The following is a 19,082-nucleotide window of genomic DNA, read 5'->3' as shown; positions in this document are numbered from 1 at the left end:
AACAATTTACTTTCAAGTGTTTCGTGCGCGAAAAACTTTTTTTGTGTTCGGCTCATTTTGAAACACCCATAAATTCGACTGCTGTTTACTTTCGGATTCATACGTACAAGTTCAGGATTCATCACATGACGCTATCATATACGTGTTTCTTTTTTGACCTTGCGCATAGCATCAATAGTTTGCGGAACAGCCTTCAAGAAATTCGTCTTGAGGAAGCAGTAACCTCGACTGGGTTCACCATACTATCCATAGACACTGTTCTTTGTTATATCTTAAGCTGCCAAAATTGAATTAAGTTCAACGATGCACTGTTGCTGAGATAATCCACGTTGAAAGTTGTATTTTTTGGCCGAGGTGAATATTTAAATTTACTATACAAAACAAAAATAGCGCTCGTATGTCAAAACATGTATATATATGTAACATGAAAAGTTTCGAATTTTACACTACGGTTGGTAAATCCAGAAATATAAAGCCAACCTACTTCCTCCCATTATTGGTCGAACTTTAAGTTTTATAAAAAGTCTGACTTAAAATCCCATTAAAGTCTGGAGAAATTCCAATGGTTTTGTAAATTAAATGTTTTTATAAAGCTTAGTGATGAGGAGAACTCCAAATAGGCTGAGTGACATGACGCTTTTCTTAATGTATCAAATTTATTTATAAATTGTATTTATATTTTTTATCTGGGATTTCAATCATTTTGCCAAAGAGATTTTCTCTCTTCAGTAACTCATCCACTAAGCCCAATTCTTGTTCGGAAACCAAGTTATTTGTGTAAGTAAAGTTTGGAACATAGCTCCAAACCATTCCTCCAACCAGTGCTTCTAGTTTTCTTTATAGATTCTAAACAGTTTACATAAGTTCTTGATAACTAATAAGGATATGTTATGGTAATATATTTTACGACTGCAATAATCGGTATAAAATATTTTATTATTACTCTTTAAACCCACACTTAACGCAATTTTTTCTCTTTGAGCTGGCAAAGTGACGCAGCCGTTTATTGTGCTGTAGCGGTGCGTAAATACTTACAGGCTACCAAACAGTTAGGAGGTTGGATCGGTAGCGACTGTTTGGTCTTGTGCGATGCGCTGTTGTGTAACTTGTTTGTTACAGATACCGGATACTAACGAAGTAAAGTAGAAATTGCACGAAATAAATTCAACGTAAACCCCGACATCAGAAACCGTGAAAGGGTTGAAAAGTCATGCTGCTTCTATCAAGATATGCATGGCATAAAAGCATAGCATGAGACCAACAACAGAAGAACACGAAAGGCCGCATGGGCAGAATGGAACTTCCAGGAGACAAAAATTGCATCTAAATGACATTGAGTATGATAATGATGATGTCTTTGGGTACGCGGCTGTTAACGTCACGACGTGTGGCTGCGGATAATGTGTGGCACGCTGAGAGTGCGCCAATGTTTGAGTGCAAGATGTGGTCACTGCAAATTAAAATAAAGGCAAAATACATAATTGCTACGGCTCAGCGATAAGCAATCGCAAAGAAAATGAATAAATAACGAAAACGGAGACCTCGATCATCAACATAAAAGGTAAGACGCCGGAGCAACATGACGGTTAAGGGATTACATATAAGCGAAGCAGAAAATGTCTGATGGTACTTCCAATAATCAACGGATAAGTGTAAGTAAAATGTGCGACAGTAAAGCAGTTGAGCTGCTGGTAAGCCGCGACGTCAATGCGGATGGAAAGCAAATCAGGGAAGACGAGAGACGATGGAGTGGCTCCTGACAAAATTGCATGACTCATCGAGTGATGAAGATGATTACACAGTACAACAGCTAATCTGGGGGGTGAGAAATTCCAAGTCAGGGTGATGGTACTAGGTCAGTATAGTAAAACCCTCAAAAGGTTTGGCGTTCGTATGTGTCAGTTTTTTATGACCTTTTAAATGTTTTCTTATGTTATAGTGAACGAAAATTGGGTACCAAATATAGTGTGTTTAATGAATTGGAAAAATAGATAATAGTGGTTCCCGAGTTATGTTAAACTACGTGTTTGCCAAAATTCTAAGCGAAAAACATCAAGACGAAAAAAACTGACACATACGAACGCCAAACTCTTTGAGGGTTTTACATCATAGTACCATTCGGACTTGGAATTTCTCACCCCCAGAAAATAATCCAAAAATGTTTCATAGTGTTATTGTTGAGCCCATACACGTATCCGAAACTCAAAGACTGCACTGCACATAGATTCTTACACTTAAGTTGGCTGTCAATTACTTCGTATTTAAAAAAAACAAGGACGAAGTGCAATCAAATTATTTTATTCAAAAAAATTCAAAATAGTCTCCTTCTGCTTCAATACAGCTTTTTGCACAGTTCAAAAGCACGTTGAACGAGTGTTTTAGCTCGTTGGCCGGTATGGTCGCCAGTATGCCGATCCAAGCCTTTTGATAGGCTCTACGTCTGCGTAACGCTTTCTTTTCATGACCAAATGCAGTTTTCCGAAAAGGAGGAAGTCGCACGATGCCATATCAGATGAATACGGGGAGTGGTAAACCTCTAACAGGCAAGGCCGCCCTGAGGCGGCCTTTAATAAATAGTCCCAAACTCATAAGAAATTTTATTTTTGTCTACAACTATTATAAGAACCGTTGAATAATACATCAACTCATATTCCCTTAATATCACCAAATGTATTGCAACCTTTCGTTTTGTTGTTATCGTCAGTTGAATGCAGAAATTCAGTGTTAAAGTGCAATTAATTCCAGCGCCGATTTTAAAATTTTCAAAGTTAAAATAAAAAGTGTGTTATCGAAATATTCATACGGAAGAATTTTTTGATTAAAGTAAGTTAATTTATTTTACTTTGATATACTTTTTAACAAAAAATAGAAAGTATTTCGAGTTTTAGGAACACAAACACGAAGACCGCCTCAGGCGGCCTTGCCTATTTACGCGAAATTTTTTTTAGGTATTTCTTTGTTTGCTAGTATTTTTTTATTTTTATTTTTTAAAAATGGATCATAGAAATGTCAGGAAATTTAATCTAAGTAAACTTAGTGATGAAGAGTTGCTCCAATTAATGGAATCAGTTGAAATAGGTGAGGATGATAGTGATTTTAACAGTGACGATTAATTGGACGACCGCGATTATATGCTATTTCAGCGTGTATTCGGAAAATGAGTGAAGCAACTGATATGTTTATACAAACCACCGATATGTCCTTGAATATAAGTTCAATTGATGATATACTCGTAGGATCAGCAACACTTACTAAAATACTTGAAGCATCTTTCTCTACCGCAGCAAGGTCATTGACAGCAATATATTTCAAAGCAAAAAAAGACCACAAACTCCATTACCAACCCTGGAAACTACTGGTCCATTAGCCATTCTCTCTTCTTGTGGTTTTACAGGTTCAGGTTTTTGGTTTTTATTCAAAGTTTGCGCTTGATGTGAATGAAGTGGATTTCAGCGACAACTCTCGCTTACCGCCACGTATCACAAAGCTTGACACACCGATGGAAATTGATTGAGAGGATTGAAAAAGATAAAACGGAATTTGATCCGAAGTGGTATACGAAAATTGTCAGATGAACTCAACAAACATTTCAATTCTGTTCCAAAGCCTGCTCGCCTTTGAGTCGATGAGCAAATGCGTAGCACAAAATTAAAACATCATCTTCGGCAGTATATGCCCAGAAGTGGGGAATAAAATTGTTCGTCTTGTGTGAGTCCACTGGATTTGCGTATCGCTTCGAAGTCTATCACAAACAATACCTGATTTTGTTCGACAATTTGTATATATCGTTACTTTTGTTGGTACATTTACGTGCAAGGGGCATCTACAGCATGGGCACGATACGAGCGAACCGAATACCAAAATGGAAGCTTCCGTTGGATAAGGATGTAAAGAATGAAAAAAGAGGCTACTCAATTGAGTACGTGGGTATTGCATATGGTGTCGATATTAACACGGTTTTGAGGAAAGACAACAAGACAGTTCGATTGGCATCAACTTACGTTGGCATTCAGCCATTTAAAAGAGAAAATGAAAAGGAGCAATCGGCCAAAGTTGCACGCTACGATCGAAAACAAAAGCAGCATATTGAAATAGATTGCCCCCAAATTATACGGGAATATAATAGCCATATGGGGGAGTAGACTTAATGGATTGACTTATGGGTCGTTACCGTATCCACGCAAAGACTCGACATCCGATGACATGGCTTTTTTACCATTTCGTAGATATAGCTGCGACAAATTGCAACAACAATCTATCTGCACAAGATGACAAGCTGTTAGAGTTGCCTGAGTTCCGTGAAGAAATTGCTGCTGGTCTTGTCGCTTATAAGTTTCACACCATCAACACCCGGTGGAAAGAAACTAAATGTGGGCAAAAGAGCAGAACATCCAGTCGCGCATGTCTGCTTTGATCAGTATGGTCACTTTCCCATTTAGCTTCCTAAAAATGGTGGAAAAAGAAAATGTAAAATGTGCTTAAGTTCTGAAACGCAGGGTATTAACCATTAGGTTAAAATGTGATTTTTGGTCAAATAACCGTCTTTCGAATGTTGGATTATGAGCAATTTTTGGTGGCCAGTCAATTCTTCGGTTAAAATGCGATAAATCGAATCGTGAATATCGAGTAGTCGAGTCAGTGTAACGACATTGCAACCTCCCATCTTTTGTGCCCACTTTCTTCTCTCTGCTGCTTTACTTGTTTGCTTGTGATTGCGCACGTGTTGTTGTAACACTTAAAACTCTCTACGGCTTGTATGCCAAATTGTGTGTTTAATATTTGTACCGTCATCAAGGACCCGCACGCGCTCCAACTTCAGCGATGCTACACTGCGCACACAATTTGAAAGCGTCATCACGAATGAGCAACTTCCAACCCAACAGCCATTTAAATGCCGGAAATCGCAGTGACAACAACAAAAGTGCAGAATTGCAAACACAACAAACATAATTTGAATCATGTTAAATGGCAACGGAATCGATGCTTTAGCCTTATCGTGATAAGGTATTTTGATATCCAGCTGCCGAAGTGAAGGGTCTTTCAAAGATGCACGGTGGACGATTATTTAACAAAAATCGTTTAAAAGTTCAAAAACAAATTTTAAATTAAACCCATAATATAACTTATGACACTTTGTAGGTTTTCGAACAATAATTTCTGTAAGCGTGGCAATGGTCCGATTATATCCCCATACGCAGTATCAATTATTTCATGATCCCAAAAGTACTAAGTTTCATCAAAATACCTAAACATTTACCCAAGTTACCTTATAGCTTGTACAAATGGATGGACGGACGGACGGACTCGGAACCCAACTCGTGTTATCATCCTGACTTAAGACTTATTAGTATCTAACCCTATATCTATCTCTGTTAAATATTTTTGGGTGATACAGACAACCCTAAGATTAACAAAGCCATTACACTCTGTTGCAACAAGTTGTTGTTGCAAGAGTATAATTAATGCGTGCGAGCAATTAAAAGCGTATGATAAAAAAGGGGAGAAGTATGTAACAGAAACAGCTAACAGCTTGAGTAAAAGTAAAATGAAATAAAAAGTTGTGATAAGAGTGTTGAACAAATTAGTATATCAAGCATTTACATCTAAAATTCATCGCCTTAAGAGTAGGTAGCATCAAAAATTACAGCCACATGAACGGAGCTAACGCCGTTGTACTTTGTCTACAACGCTATTATCGTGCAACAACATCAAATGCAGAATAAGACAATCGATGCGTAACATAATGGGTTGTCAAAAAAGTCTTGCGGTATTTTTATTGAATTTTTTTTTTTTTTATTGAAATTGAAATGAATTTTTGATAACTCATGCCCAGCTCTTGACCGATGCTACGGCTACTACTATGCCGGTCTCTTTCGACCACCTCTACACCAGAACGAAATCGTTGAAACCATCGTTGTGCGGTGGAAATGGAAACTGTATCGGGTCCATAAACTGCACAAATTTTATTGGCGGCTTGAGATGCATTTTTGCCTTTATCGTAGTAGTACTGTAAAATATGCCGTATTTTCTCTTTATTTTGCTCCATGTTTGCGACGCTATAAATCACGAACGACTTAAAAGAAACGACAATCAATCAAACACGTGTTAGCGCGAATTAAAGTTTACACTTTATTATTTTATAAAAAATATATTTTTAGCTCCGTAGAGCGATCTTTATTTAATCACTTAATGAACAGAAAAAAAAAGATATTGTATACAAGCGGGTGCTTGTATTTATACAAAAAACTTAGCTTCAAAGTAGTATGTTTATCAGTTGTAGTTTTGTGGTTTCTATTCTATTGTGGAAAAGTACTGAAGTGGAAAAGTACTGATGTGGATGACAATTAGTTTAGATATTTGGATAGTGTTATCTTATAGTAAGTGATGTCAGCTTACTGCTAGGCAGATGTATATGTGTGGTAGCTATTATCAGTTGGGTTCAGTGTAAGTCATGTATTAACTCCCCCTCCTTTATTGAAAAGATCTCCTGATCTTTTTATAGGCTGGTGATTGCATCTTTCTTTATGAGATGTTCCAATCCTTGAGCCTTCAGTATTTGTTCATATCTTTTTTGTCGATTTTCTTTAAGTTTTAGAGTTTTACATTTCAATATGGCATAATACAATTTAAAACTTAAGTATATTGTTGTAGCTAGTATACATATAATTATTAGGGTTACAAATATGTTTTGTATTGGGTGTTCTTCGTATGGTATAATAAATTTATGTAGTTTTTCAATGTTATTAAATTTATATTTTGAGTTTGTTTCTAATATATATAGGATTTTAATATTATTTTCTTCTTGTGACAGGTTATATTTTTTTATTTCCTCGTTTTGATTGTGAAATGTTATATTATTTAATTTTATATTTTCTTTAAACTGCACTAGGTATGTTCCTGTGATAGTTTCATTACTTATTTTATTTTTACCATTTATTAAAATATTTCCTTCATTTATTTCAATTATTTCTTCATTTGATTCTTCTTTTACATTGCATTGTGCTTTGAGGTTTAATAACATTGGTATTGTACAAGTATCTGTTTTAGTTTCTTGGCATATAAATTTTGATAAAATATTTTTACATTTGTTAATTCTTTTTATTTCGTTTTTACATTTAGATACTTTATTGTCTAATTGTAACTTCCCATGTCGATATGCTATTGGTGTAATATCATATGTTTCACATTTTTGTTTAATTATAGGGTATTTATATATAATAATAAATGTGTTATTAATTCTATAAGTGTGTATATCTGAATATTCCATTATATTTATTACAGGAATGTCTGAATTCTCTAATTTAATAATTTTTTCTATATCTTCCGTGTTTAACGATGCAGAGTAAAAGTTTTTATTTTTAGCGAAATTGATTGTTAAAGTTAAGTCTTCAAGTTCTTTGAGTATTTCTTGTAGCATTAATTGTTGATGAATTGTTTTATAATTAAAGGATTCCAACAGTTTTTCGAAGTGAGTGTTGATTAACCTCTGCTTATTATTATGTTCTACTATATCATTAATTTGTTGTTTTATTTTTATCATATCGTCATGATCTGGTACGCCTGTTATAAAGCTAAGTGCTGATTCTAAGAAATTTATGCTCCTTTTCTTTCTTCTAATTATTAATTGATTTTTTAACACTTCTATTCTGTAGACTAAGGCTATGTCGCTATGTAATCCCCGGAGAGTTTTTTTTTTGTTAAGTTTATCATGTGATATAAGTAATGTGTTTCATTATAAATGTATGACGGATATGTCTCTGTTAATATAAACTTTTTATTTTCCACATTAGTTATTTGGTATTGTAGTGATTTGTTCACTAGAATTATTAATATTATTATCGGGTAGTACATTTCGTATGTTATCTTTGTGAATTAGTTTATTTTTCGTTGTAAGCACCGTATTTTCTTTATTTTCTTTTACTATGTGTTTAATATATCTTTTGTTATATTTTTGTCTTCTACTACTTTTCTCATAAATTATTTGTCCTGGTTTAAAATATTTTTGGCTTCTTTTTTTATTATGGTATTCTAACATACGTTCTTGGTTTTTTTCTATATTATTTTTCACTTTTTCGTTAATTTCCTTTTGATTAAAAAATAAGTCTACTGGTTTTTCCTTTATCACCGAATGAATAGTCCTGTTATATTCCTTGACTGCTGAGAATATTTCTTCTTCCGTAGTTGTAGTTCTGTCGTTAGCTAAAGTTCTCGCGATTTCTAATATCGTTGAATGCAACCTTTCTACTTGTGCGTTGGAAGCTGAATGATTATTTGCTGTCTTTTCGTGTTTAATTTGTAATTTATTTAATAATGCGGTTGTGCCTATGCCGACGAATATGCTTTCATTATCGGTCATGAGTTCGGTACAGTTCGGAAAAATTTGTAATAACACTTCTTCTATTATTTCATGAGAATGTAGTTTACTTCCTAGTTTACGTATGCGTATTTAGTAAATCTATCTATAGAAGAGAGATAACTTTTGCCATTTATATAAAATATGTCCATTTTTACTGATGTGCCTGGAGTATTTGGTACTGGGCTTTTTCCTAATAATTGTTTAATTGGTTTCCTTTCATATTTATTATCCGTGCAGTTGACACAATTTTTCACTATCTTTTCTGTGTCTCGTTTTAGTGTTGGCCAATAACAAGTTTCTAATATTTCTTTGGATTGTTTAGAGCGTTTCTGTGTGCTCTCTTGTGTGTGTAAGTCTAATATATTTTCCCTATCTTTTGTTCATATTATATCGTGTAGTTTATTTTGTGTAAATACTTTGTAGTAGGTTGAAAATATGTTTGCTAACTTTTCTTTGTGTTTATGCGACGTCTCTAAGTCAGTGTGGAATGCTGTTACTATTTTAGGTTTCATTATTTGTTTTACTGTTTGAATCATATATTCTTCAGTGTTATATTTTATTTCGAATCGTTCGTGTCGCGGAAATATAGTTGTTACTGTTTTTTCGTTTGTTTGTGATGGTGTTAAAATAATTTGGGTTTGAAATGAATTTAATGGTTTTGCTATCATTTTTATGTTTCTTGGTGTGGATGATTCAGCTGAGTGCATTGACGTATCTGACATTATGTTTATTTGTCGTGATAAAGCGTCTGCTACAATATTTTCATGCCCTGGTTTGTATTTTAGCTTGGCACCGTATTCTTCTATCAAATTTTTCCATCTCTTTAATTTAGCTCGGATGGTCTGTGTATATAGTTAGGTCTGCTATTCATATAAATAATTTCTAAATTTCTGTAATGCCCAAATTATGGCTAACATTTCCTTTTCATTTGTAGAATAATTTTTGTTCCGTTTTCGTCAATGTTCTTGATATGAATGGTATCAAGTTTCTTCATGGCTTAGTATTGCCCCTATTGCGTAGTTACTAGCATCTGTGGTTAAGTCAAACCCTTTATTAAAATCTGGTTGATATAGTTCAACTTTTTCTTTTAATTTATTTTTTAATTCATATATAGCATTTAGTGCTTCTTTATCTAATTGTAACTTTACGTTTTTACTTTTATTTTTGAAATATTTCCGTTTTTCTCCTCTTAGGTAAAAATTGTTAATGGCTTGCATATATGTGCGAAGTTCTTCACGAATTTCCTATAATAGGAGAGCTAGTCTAAAAATGATCGTAATTCCTTTGTGTTTCAGAATTTTTATATCTATTTATTGCGTCTATCTTACTAGGGTCCACGGTGATTTTTTCGTTATGGATTATGTGTCCAGAAATTCAGTTGTTGTTTGAAAAAAATTTGATTTTTCTTCCGAAATCTTCATATTTGCGGAGTGTAGGGTTTGTACTATATTTTGTAACATCTTTGATATGTTGATCTGGGTCAGCAGAGTAAATCAAGACGTCGTCGATATAGACATATGCACACTTCCCAATATATGTTCGGAGAATATCATCCATCTCTGAAATGTTGCCGGGCGTTCTTTAATCAAGACTTGGTGATCGAAGGAACTCATATTTAGCTCCATTACCGAGAAGGCTGTTTTTCCCTATCTTCTGGTTTTAATTAATATTTGGTGGAATCCAAGATTCCAAATCTAGTGTTATAAATATCTTGCTTTCTAATTCTGTAACGTCATTGTTATATCTGGAATTGGATATCTATCTGCGACCGTTTGTTTATTCAGTTTCTGAAAGTCTATCACCATTCGTTTCTTTGGTTTTCCCTCTTCGTCTAGCCCTTTTTTTAAAACTGTCCATATTGGTGAGTTGTATGGACTCTTGCTTTCTTTAGTAATGTTGTTTTTTTAATAATTTTTCTATTTCTTGCTTTACGAAATCTTGGTCTGCATAAGGGTATGGATATTAACGAATCCAGACTGGCTCTTTAGTCTCTGTCCTAATTTCTGCTTGTATCGTTGTTGTAAACGGTAATATCTCATTATTATAATTATTCTTCATTAGCTCGTGTATTTGTTTTTCATAGGTTTTAGTCCCTATCGTATAATTAATTTTTTCCTTTACTTGTTCAGATATTTTTTTAAATGTTATAGAATATTCGGCAAATCTATTTTGCTTTCATTTTCTTAGAATCTCCTAATATTAAATCAAATTCTTTTAATTCTTCTGTTTCGTAAAAATCTAAGTAAAATCCTACTAGATTAATTTCTCTTTTGTGGGTAACTACTGAAGTTCCATGTAATGTATTGAATTTAATAGGTTTGTCTAATTTAATTCTTTCTGCAAATGGATAGTCTTTACTTACATAACTACTTGTGGCACCTGTATCTATTAGTATATACACGTATCTTCCGTCTGGTGCAGTACGTCGGAGTGTTGGAAGACCGTGATGCCTTATAAAAAATGTTTTTGTTGGTTAGTATTTTTATAACTTACGCTAGCTGCTTCATTGTAGAGTGATATGTTATCTTCATTACTCGTTGCATTACTGTTTTGAAGGGATTCGGTGTTTGTCTGCTTGTCTGCTGAAATTGTGGTGGTTGTGGATTGTATGGTTGTCTTCTGAATCTTGTTGAGGAAGGATCTACATCCATTGGTACCACTGGCTGTGTTTGTTGCACGAAAGTTGGTTGAAGAGGTGGGTATATTTGTGGTCTCTGCCATTGTTGCTGACTCTTCTGGTATGTTCTGGGTATGTGTTCCAGTTGGTGATAATGAGTGTCATGTTGCATGGTCCTTGCAATACCGTAGGCTTCCATCAGGTTTGAGCAATTTCTGGAGTACAGTGCGTTTTTTGTTGCTGTACTTTTTATCCCTGCGATAAATGTACGTATCGCTTTTAGTTGCACTTCTTTTGATAGAGCTTCTATCACAAATTCATTTTTGTGTGACATTTCTATCTTGGATAATACTCCGTTAAGTGCTTGGTTCAGGTGATCATAGTATATGTGGAGAGGTTTTTCTCCTTGTCGTATTCTCATCATGTCTTCTTCGAGTACATAGAGTGGGCGTTGATCTGCATATGAGTCGTCTAGGCGGTCTATGATTTCATCGAAGTTTAGCTTTGTGTTGTTGTTGATGAGGATTTGTGCAGCTCGTCCTGTGATCTTTCCTCTGAGAAGGATCAGGGCTTCAGTGTAAATGTTTTGTCCACGAAATATTTTCACATTATTCATTAGAGTTATTGCTAGTTTTCTCCAATTTCTGCGGGACAATGCGATTGTAAAGCGATGCGAAGGCAAGACTCTGTATTGCTTACGCATCACTAACAATGTTGTTCACCTTTACTTTTTTTCTGTTTATGTAATAGTTGGCATTACTTCCAAAAATATCAAAGTATAAACGAGCAAAATAAAGAAAATAATAATAATTTGTTCGTTAAAACTGTGTTGAATAATTTAAAAATGAATACTGTGGCATGGTGGGATCATTATTATTCTCAGGAAAGAATTGATAGAAGAATTATTCGAGATAATTCGGACATCATGTCTCTAAGCGATAAAAGGTTAGTAAAAAATTGCAGTTTCAAAATGTACTTAATGTACTTTAAAATGTACTTAACATCTACACATTTTGTGTTTTTAGCTTCATGCAAAATTTCCGCCTTAATAAGCACGCATTTTTATATGTTTTGGACAACATAAGACCCCAATTAAAAGTCGCTCAAAGAACCACATCAATTCCAGAAATTGTAAAACTGTCAACAACTTGAAGTTCCTCGCACAGGGCGGGTATCAACACTCGGTCGGCCAAGATAGGCATTCAGGGCTAGCCCAACAATCGGTTTCCCGATGCATCTTGGAAGTATGCGATGCCATCGAGAAAACTCTGTGCCCAAAGCATATCGTGTTTCCCTTGACCATTGAGGAAAAAACTGAAGCAAATAGAACCTTTTACTTGACGTCCGGAATTCCAGGCGTAATTGGAGTGATTGATGGGACGCATATCAATGAACACTTATTTTTTAATCGTAAACTAAAACACAGTATAAATGCAATGGTGGTAAGAACATTCATAAATACAATAATATACACGTACATATGTATATTGATTCCAGTGCAATGACTTAAAACTTTTTTTAGATATGTGATCACAAAATGCAGATAAGGGCAGCAAATGGTAGATTTGGAGGAGCGTCGCATGACTCCCACGTATGGAACCTCTCAGGAGAACGTGAAAGTTTGAGGACGAACTACGAAAATGGAAATAGAAGCGAACGAATTCTTGGTGAGTATATATAACTGTAATAATAATTATGGCAGCTAAATCGCCGCAAGATAAAATTGTTATATATTATTACATTATATTGATGTTTTAAAAGAAATTATCACCATCTCTCAGCAACACTTATGTATATGATTTTATTATTATTATTATAGGAGACTCCGGATATCCTCTTGAACCTTTGGCTGCTAACGCCATATAGAATGCGCCAGAACGTTCTGATGAACTCTATTTCAACCAACAGTTTACAAAAGGCCGATCACTAATTGCACGCGTGTTTGGTGTATTGCGCTACATTACGCGCCTGAAAAAGTCGTTAAAATTTTGAACGTATGCTGCGCTCTACACAATATATGCATTTTGTACAAGGTAGAAGTACCAATTAATATTACACTTGAGCCAGAAGAATTTTCCACCACTAAGATAGATTTACCTAATAGTGGTAATTTTATTACTGTTGCTAGAAACATTAGGGACGATATTAAAACACATATGATAAATGCTCGTAACTCAACTTAATTAAAACGAACTATTTGCAAATTAATAAATCCAGTCTTTTATTTCATTGTAATATAGAAAATTAAATTTAAATAATTACAGATTAAATTTGTAATTTTTAATTTTGTTTCTCGCAGTTATATAGTTATTTAACTTACATTTTCCAGTTTCTCAATTTTTGTTCATCAATTTTTTGTTTATATAGAAATTTTTCCTTTTCAAAGGTTAGTCTCCGTTTTTCTAATTTATTTCTTTTTTCAATGTTTTAAAAATGTTTTTTATATTAAAATTTATATCGTTTAACACTTTAATCGAGTTATTGTGGAATATAATTTGGTTTTCGACTTGTTGTTCAAGCAGAGTCTGCTGTTTTTTGCGCGGTGGGTACGTCACATTTGAACAATGTGGTAGTTCATTTTCTTGTGTATTAAGAGGAGTCTGCTGTTTTTTGTGAGGTGTGCATGCCACTTTGGAACATTGTGGTAGTTCCCTGTTGTGTGTATTTGGTTCGGTAGGGTCTGCATTTACCTCCGACATGCTGCTTGTAGCTGCACCGAATGACAAGGTACCACTCATTCCATTTATTGATTCCTCTATTGACAATAACTCACTCACTTGTTGCTCTAACTGTGATAAGGATATGAAAAGTGAGGGACCACCTCCAGTTCCCGAAATATTATTTTTGTTTCGTCGCATTTTTGCCTTTAAGTGAATCTTATAGTCTGCCCAAACCTATAATTGATTACATTTAATCACATTTATAATTTATCTGTGCAATTATTGGAATTACCTTCTTCCACCCCGCAATGTCGCGCAATGGTGGCCCTGCTGCGTTTAAATAGGAAACTAAATTTTTCCATAAATTATTGGAGGTATTTTTGGCGTCTGGTGTTTTTAGTGATCCTTTCGATAAATTAGGATGCGCCTTCATGAAATCCACGAGAATTTCAAATTGCTTTGGTTGAGTTTGTTGTTTTATTTTCAGTGCTTCCCTGTAAATTTGTGCAAAATAGTTCATATGCACGGCGTTATATATTTTAGTAGCAATTAAAACAACTAATTTATATTTGAAACTTACATTTTCATGCAATGCGACTTCTTTATACTTGTAGCACAAAAATTACGAATATAACACATGTTTGACAATTGCTTTAGCAAAGCAGAGTACCGCTAATGCGAAAGGGAAAAACTAAATCGAAAATTTCAAAATTTGCTGCGATTGTCGAATTACAGAGTATCAAAATTGAAGATGCGAACATTTTCATATTCGTATCGCATTACAGAGTAACCCCCCTGTATTTGTGATAATCTCCACTAAACACTGTTATTGCTGATTTGAAGAGTCCTAAGTCGACTTCTTTGGGATCAATGTATGTACAGATTTCATCCTGGGCTTCTATTATTGGTGTATTACCTATTTGAGCTTCGGCGAATTTCCTCTGCAAATCAAGTACCATCGCTTGGAGTGCTTGGATCTCTGCTGCTTGTTGTGCCATTTTATTTTGTTTTTTCTTGTTTTGTTTTTAAGTTTTGAACCGTTTTGAAAATTTGCTTGAATTTTAGTTAGTGAATTCAACCTTATTTCTTGTCCTTGAAGGATTTTTGTATCGAATCCTTTTTTGTTGACTGGTCCTTTTTAGTTTTGGGACACTTTCCTAGGATATGTTTTTATATCCTTCACTTGTTAAGGAATTTATTCTGATTCCTTTTTATTAGTGTGTCCCTACTCGGGCGCCAATTAAAGTTTACACTTTATTATTTTATAAAAAATATATTTTTGCTCCGTAGAGCGATCTTTATTTAATCACTTAATGAACAGAAAAAGATATTGTATACAAGCGGGTGCTTGTATTTATACAAAAAACTTAGCTTCAAAGTAATATGTTTATCAGTTGTAGTTTTGTGGTTTCTATTCTATTGTGGAAAAGTACTGAAGTGGAAAAGTACTGATGTGGATGACAATTAGTTTAGTTATTTGGATAGTGTTATCTTATAGTAAGTGATGTCAGCTTACTGCTAGGCAGATGTATATGTGTGGTAGCTATTATCAGTTGGGTTCAGTGTAAGTCATGTATTAACTCGCGTGAAATGAGCTTTCCAAAAAGGTATAGCATGACCCGATGCGACGAATAAAACTAGAACTACGCGCCTTTAGCGCCAACTAGCGAAAATACCGCAAGACTTTTTTGACAACCTGTTATTATCAAGTGAGTATTTATATGTATGAAATTGAAAAGCTTTCAATTGACGGTTATGTATCCACAACCCCGCACAAGCATACCCCACTCGTCCAAGCTTTCGGCAAGAAGCTATTCGCTGGCGCGAAAAAATCTTTTAATAATTATTTGCACACCCGGACAATTACACTCACACTTATAGACGTATATACCGGCATGAATAACTAAGTTGTTGCTATCGAAAAAGTGTTGAAATTAACACTTCATAATTGTGCCACTGCTACCGTTTAGAAAGTATCAAGTTGTCCTTATCCGTCTCATTGGAAGAGCAAATTAATGCTGTGAAAACCGAGAGATTGGCTGATTTGTTTGATTTAGTGTTTAAAGTGTTTTTAAAAGTCTTCTAACATAACTTACATGCTTCACTTTTTACAATATAATAGGGTTTTGCAGGCGATAACAAAGGTTCGTATTAAAATGCGTGAACATTATGCTGAAAAATATCAGATGATATATATTAATAAAACAAATGTTCATCATTTTGAACCGACTTGCCCAATAACGCCACACAATTATGTACATTGCAATCATTTCTTTTCATACTAAAAAAATCAAGTCGTAAGCAAACCGTTTAACGAAGCTTTTCGTTTTTTACAAGAATATACATAACACCTCTATTTCTTTTGCCCGTAATGACAACATTCCAACTATATTGAGGTGCAGCACTACAAGAAACCGGCTAAATATAAGAAACGAAGGAGCGTAGGTGTTGCTAAGAAACTAAGAGCATAGGCGGCGTCATTTTAAGAACCTGTAAGACCACAAATACGAACAAGTAAGGAAGGGCTAAGTTCGGGTGTCACCGAACACTTTATACTCTCGCACGATAAAGTGATAATCGAGATTTCATTATCAGTCATTTACATATTTTTCAAATACCGTATTTGTGTAAAGTTTTATTTTATTTACAGCCTGGGTGCAGCTCCCTTCTGCCATTTCTTCCGTAAAATTTAATGTTTTTGACGTTTGTTGTTAGTCGGTTAACGCACTTTTAGTGATTTTCAACATAACCTTTGTATGGGAGGTGGGCGAGGTTATTATCCGATTTCTTCCATTTTTGAACTGTATACAGAAACGCCTGAAGGAAACGACTTTAAAGAGTTTGGTTGACGTAGCTATAGTAGTTTCCGAGACATGTACAAAAAACTTAGTAGGGGGCGGGGCCACGCCACTTTTCCAAAAAAATTACGTCCAAATATGCCCCTCCCTAATGCGATCCTGTGTGCCAAATTTCACTTTAATATCTTTATTTATGGCTTAGTTATGACACTTTATAGGTTTTCGGTTTCCGCCATTTTGTGGGCGTGGCAGTAGGCCGATTTTGCCTATCTTCGAACTTAACCTTCTTATGGAGCCAAGAAATACGTGTACCAAGTTTCATCATGATATCTCAATTTTTACTCAAGTTACAGCTTGCACGGACGGACGGACAAACGGACGGACAAATGGACAGACGGACAGATAGACATCACGATTTCAACTCTACTCGTCACCCTGATCACTTTGGTATATATAACCCTATATCTGACTCTTTTAGTTTTAGGACTTACAAACAACCGTTATGTAAACAAAACTATAATACTCTCCTTAGCAACTTTGTTGCGAGAGTATAAAAATTTAAATTATTTTTTTAATAATTAAACTAATTTCACTTTTCTTTATATTTTACATATCTGCCAATATGTGAGATCTTAATAAAACTCAGAGAGCATCTATTTCTCAGAATGATATATTGTAGTCCCTCACTATCATGAACATTATATACAAATTTAAAACATTATATGCAAGTACAAAAGCTGTAATTTGCACATAATGTGAAGAGATAGCATTTATAGGTTAATGCATTAAAAAGGACTTATCTATTTTTTACGCATATACAGTTCTATCAATATCCTTGCTTCCCCAACGTTATTGTAAGATAATTGATGTTTGGTCTTACAATAAATTTTTGGGACAATAAATGTGACATCTTAAGGAGACGGGACTTGTCTCAATATTTTTTTAAATGTTGCATAAGTTTATGTCGAAATTTACAAATGAGAATTTTCATAAAAAATGCGACAACACAATTTTGACTGTGACCTAAACCATCCCATACAATCAATAAGACTCTATTTGGCCGCTTAGTAAATAATTTCGTGTTTGTAGTGCAATCTTAACACAATTTTTATGTTGGAGGTTCTCCCATCCAAAAACATTTATAGAGACTGCAAAAGTTTGTATACAAAAAATTTCATGTTCTATAAGCAACAAACAACGTGTTTCTGTCCATAGTATTTTTATATGTATGTGGAACTTGTGAGAATACCTTACTAATATGTGCGTTTTCACCAGAACTTAGCAATTTTATTATTGTTTGTTTAATTTTTACAAGTTTCGTTAACATTTGTAAAAGACAATGGTGTTATATAAGTATTACGTGATTTGCTAGGAGATAATTTGGTTTGACGTGGAAAACTCTAAGATTCCCAGTTTTACCTTAGCGGAATGAAATAGATTTTAAATCTGAATAAGATCTACCCAATCGACAGTATTGTCGGAAATTATTTATTGCTGTTTGCACTTTTTTCTTTTTCCGTCAAAGTTTTCCTCATATGGCATATGAGTACCACTTTACCAATGAGAGCCGCCCCCTTTGCTGTGACTTATTTCTGAACGAATTATGCTTCTTTGGTTGGTTGTCACGACGGACTTAGATTCTTACTTTTCAGCAAATTATGTGCTCTTACTTGTAGGCTCATTTAGGATTTTCTTTCTTAACCCAGCTATTGCTAATCATGTTCTATACAAAAATTTTTCCATACATAAATTCATTCGATGCAGTGTTAGTGCGTATGTACATTACTGAATTCAAGGTGTTCAATTATTATGTTGTGACGCTTGGCTTTACGTCATTTGTGCTACCGAGAACATGAATAATCGAGATGATAAATATTAATACTATTATATTTTAAATTAATACGAAAATCTTCAATAGGTACACATATTGACATACAATCACACCAAAAACTTGTCAGGGTATCTAAATCACTTTCATTAGAGAAATCTATAGGTGAACTTGCAAAAAAGTAGGAAATGATAAAGAAGCTTTGTTGAGGATTTACCGAAATTAGGTAGAAGCAAGTTCTTAATAACATTTTGCTATTACTGTAGCTACTACAAATAAAATATAGTTTGAAGCTAATTAAAATTAGGTCAAGAAATGATATATGTAACTGAAATTAAAGGATAATTCTTCTGTTATAACGCTCTATTTGGTATGTATGTATTTCAAAAATAGGTTGAATCGGACCAACACTTCCCTTAGCCCCCTTAAACTTAATATACAGATTTTCAAAATTCGAGGTAACTTTGTACCGCATACATTATATCGGACAATATGTGAGTTATTTCAATAACAACAAAAAAAACCCTAACTTCGGCTGCACCGAAGCTAATATACCCTTCACAGGTGCATTTCTTTTAGTAACTAGGTGTCCAGTTTGTGAACAATTTTTTGGGAGATTATATTATTACTATGTAAAATTTCGTGAAGATACCACGCCAAATGCGAAAGTTTTCCATACAAGCCTTTGATTCCGATCATTCGGTGTGTATGGCAGCTATATGCTATAGTGGGCCGATCTGAACAATTTCTCTCGATATTATATTAGATATTTCCATAAACAGTAACTCATACCAAATTTCGTGAAGATATATCGTTAAATGAG

General features: G+C 34.3%; 1 protein-coding gene across 2 annotated transcripts; it reads right to left on the bottom strand.

Annotated features, from left to right (window-relative positions):
- Positions 1 to 12,465: 12,465 nt before the first annotated feature.
- LOC126752702 (uncharacterized) lies at positions 12,466 to 14,105 on the bottom strand. 2 transcript variants are annotated; one of them, XR_007666016.1, is made up of 3 exons: positions 13,926 to 14,104; positions 13,294 to 13,867; positions 12,466 to 12,605 (listed from the first exon to the last, which is right to left on the bottom strand). XR_007666016.1 is itself a non-coding variant. In XM_050463677.1 (3 exons), the coding sequence occupies exons 1-3, from the start codon at positions 14,064 to 14,066 to the stop codon at positions 12,504 to 12,506; spliced, it is 447 nt and encodes a 148-aa protein (XP_050319634.1). In that variant the 5' UTR covers positions 14,067 to 14,105; the 3' UTR covers positions 12,466 to 12,503. The 2 variants fall into 2 exon arrangements, 1 of the variants encoding a protein (XP_050319634.1); XM_050463677.1 differs by having other exon boundaries at positions 13,664 to 13,867; positions 13,926 to 14,105.
- Positions 14,106 to 19,082: the final 4,977 nt, after the last annotated feature.

This window comes from Bactrocera neohumeralis, chromosome 3, assembly GCF_024586455.1.
Source record: "Bactrocera neohumeralis isolate Rockhampton chromosome 3, APGP_CSIRO_Bneo_wtdbg2-racon-allhic-juicebox.fasta_v2, whole genome shotgun sequence".
Lineage (NCBI taxonomy): Eukaryota > Metazoa > Arthropoda > Insecta > Diptera > Tephritidae > Bactrocera > Bactrocera neohumeralis.
Note: the sequence above shows the minus strand (reverse complement) of the source record. Positions and strands in the feature narration are given on the sequence as shown.

Coding starts and splice junctions, on each gene's coding strand:
- LOC126752702 (XM_050463677.1), bottom strand. CDS start 14,066: ATGAAGGCGCATCCTAATTTATCGAAAGGATCACTAAAAACACCAGAC. Junction 13,868..13,925: donor ACATTGCGGGGTGGAAGAAG/GTAATTCCAATA, acceptor AATCAATTATAG/GTTTGGGCAGACTATAAGAT. Junction 12,606..13,663: donor CTACAAGCAGCATGTCGGAG/GTAAATGCAGAC, acceptor CCATTTTCGTAG/TTCGTCCTCAAACTTTCACG.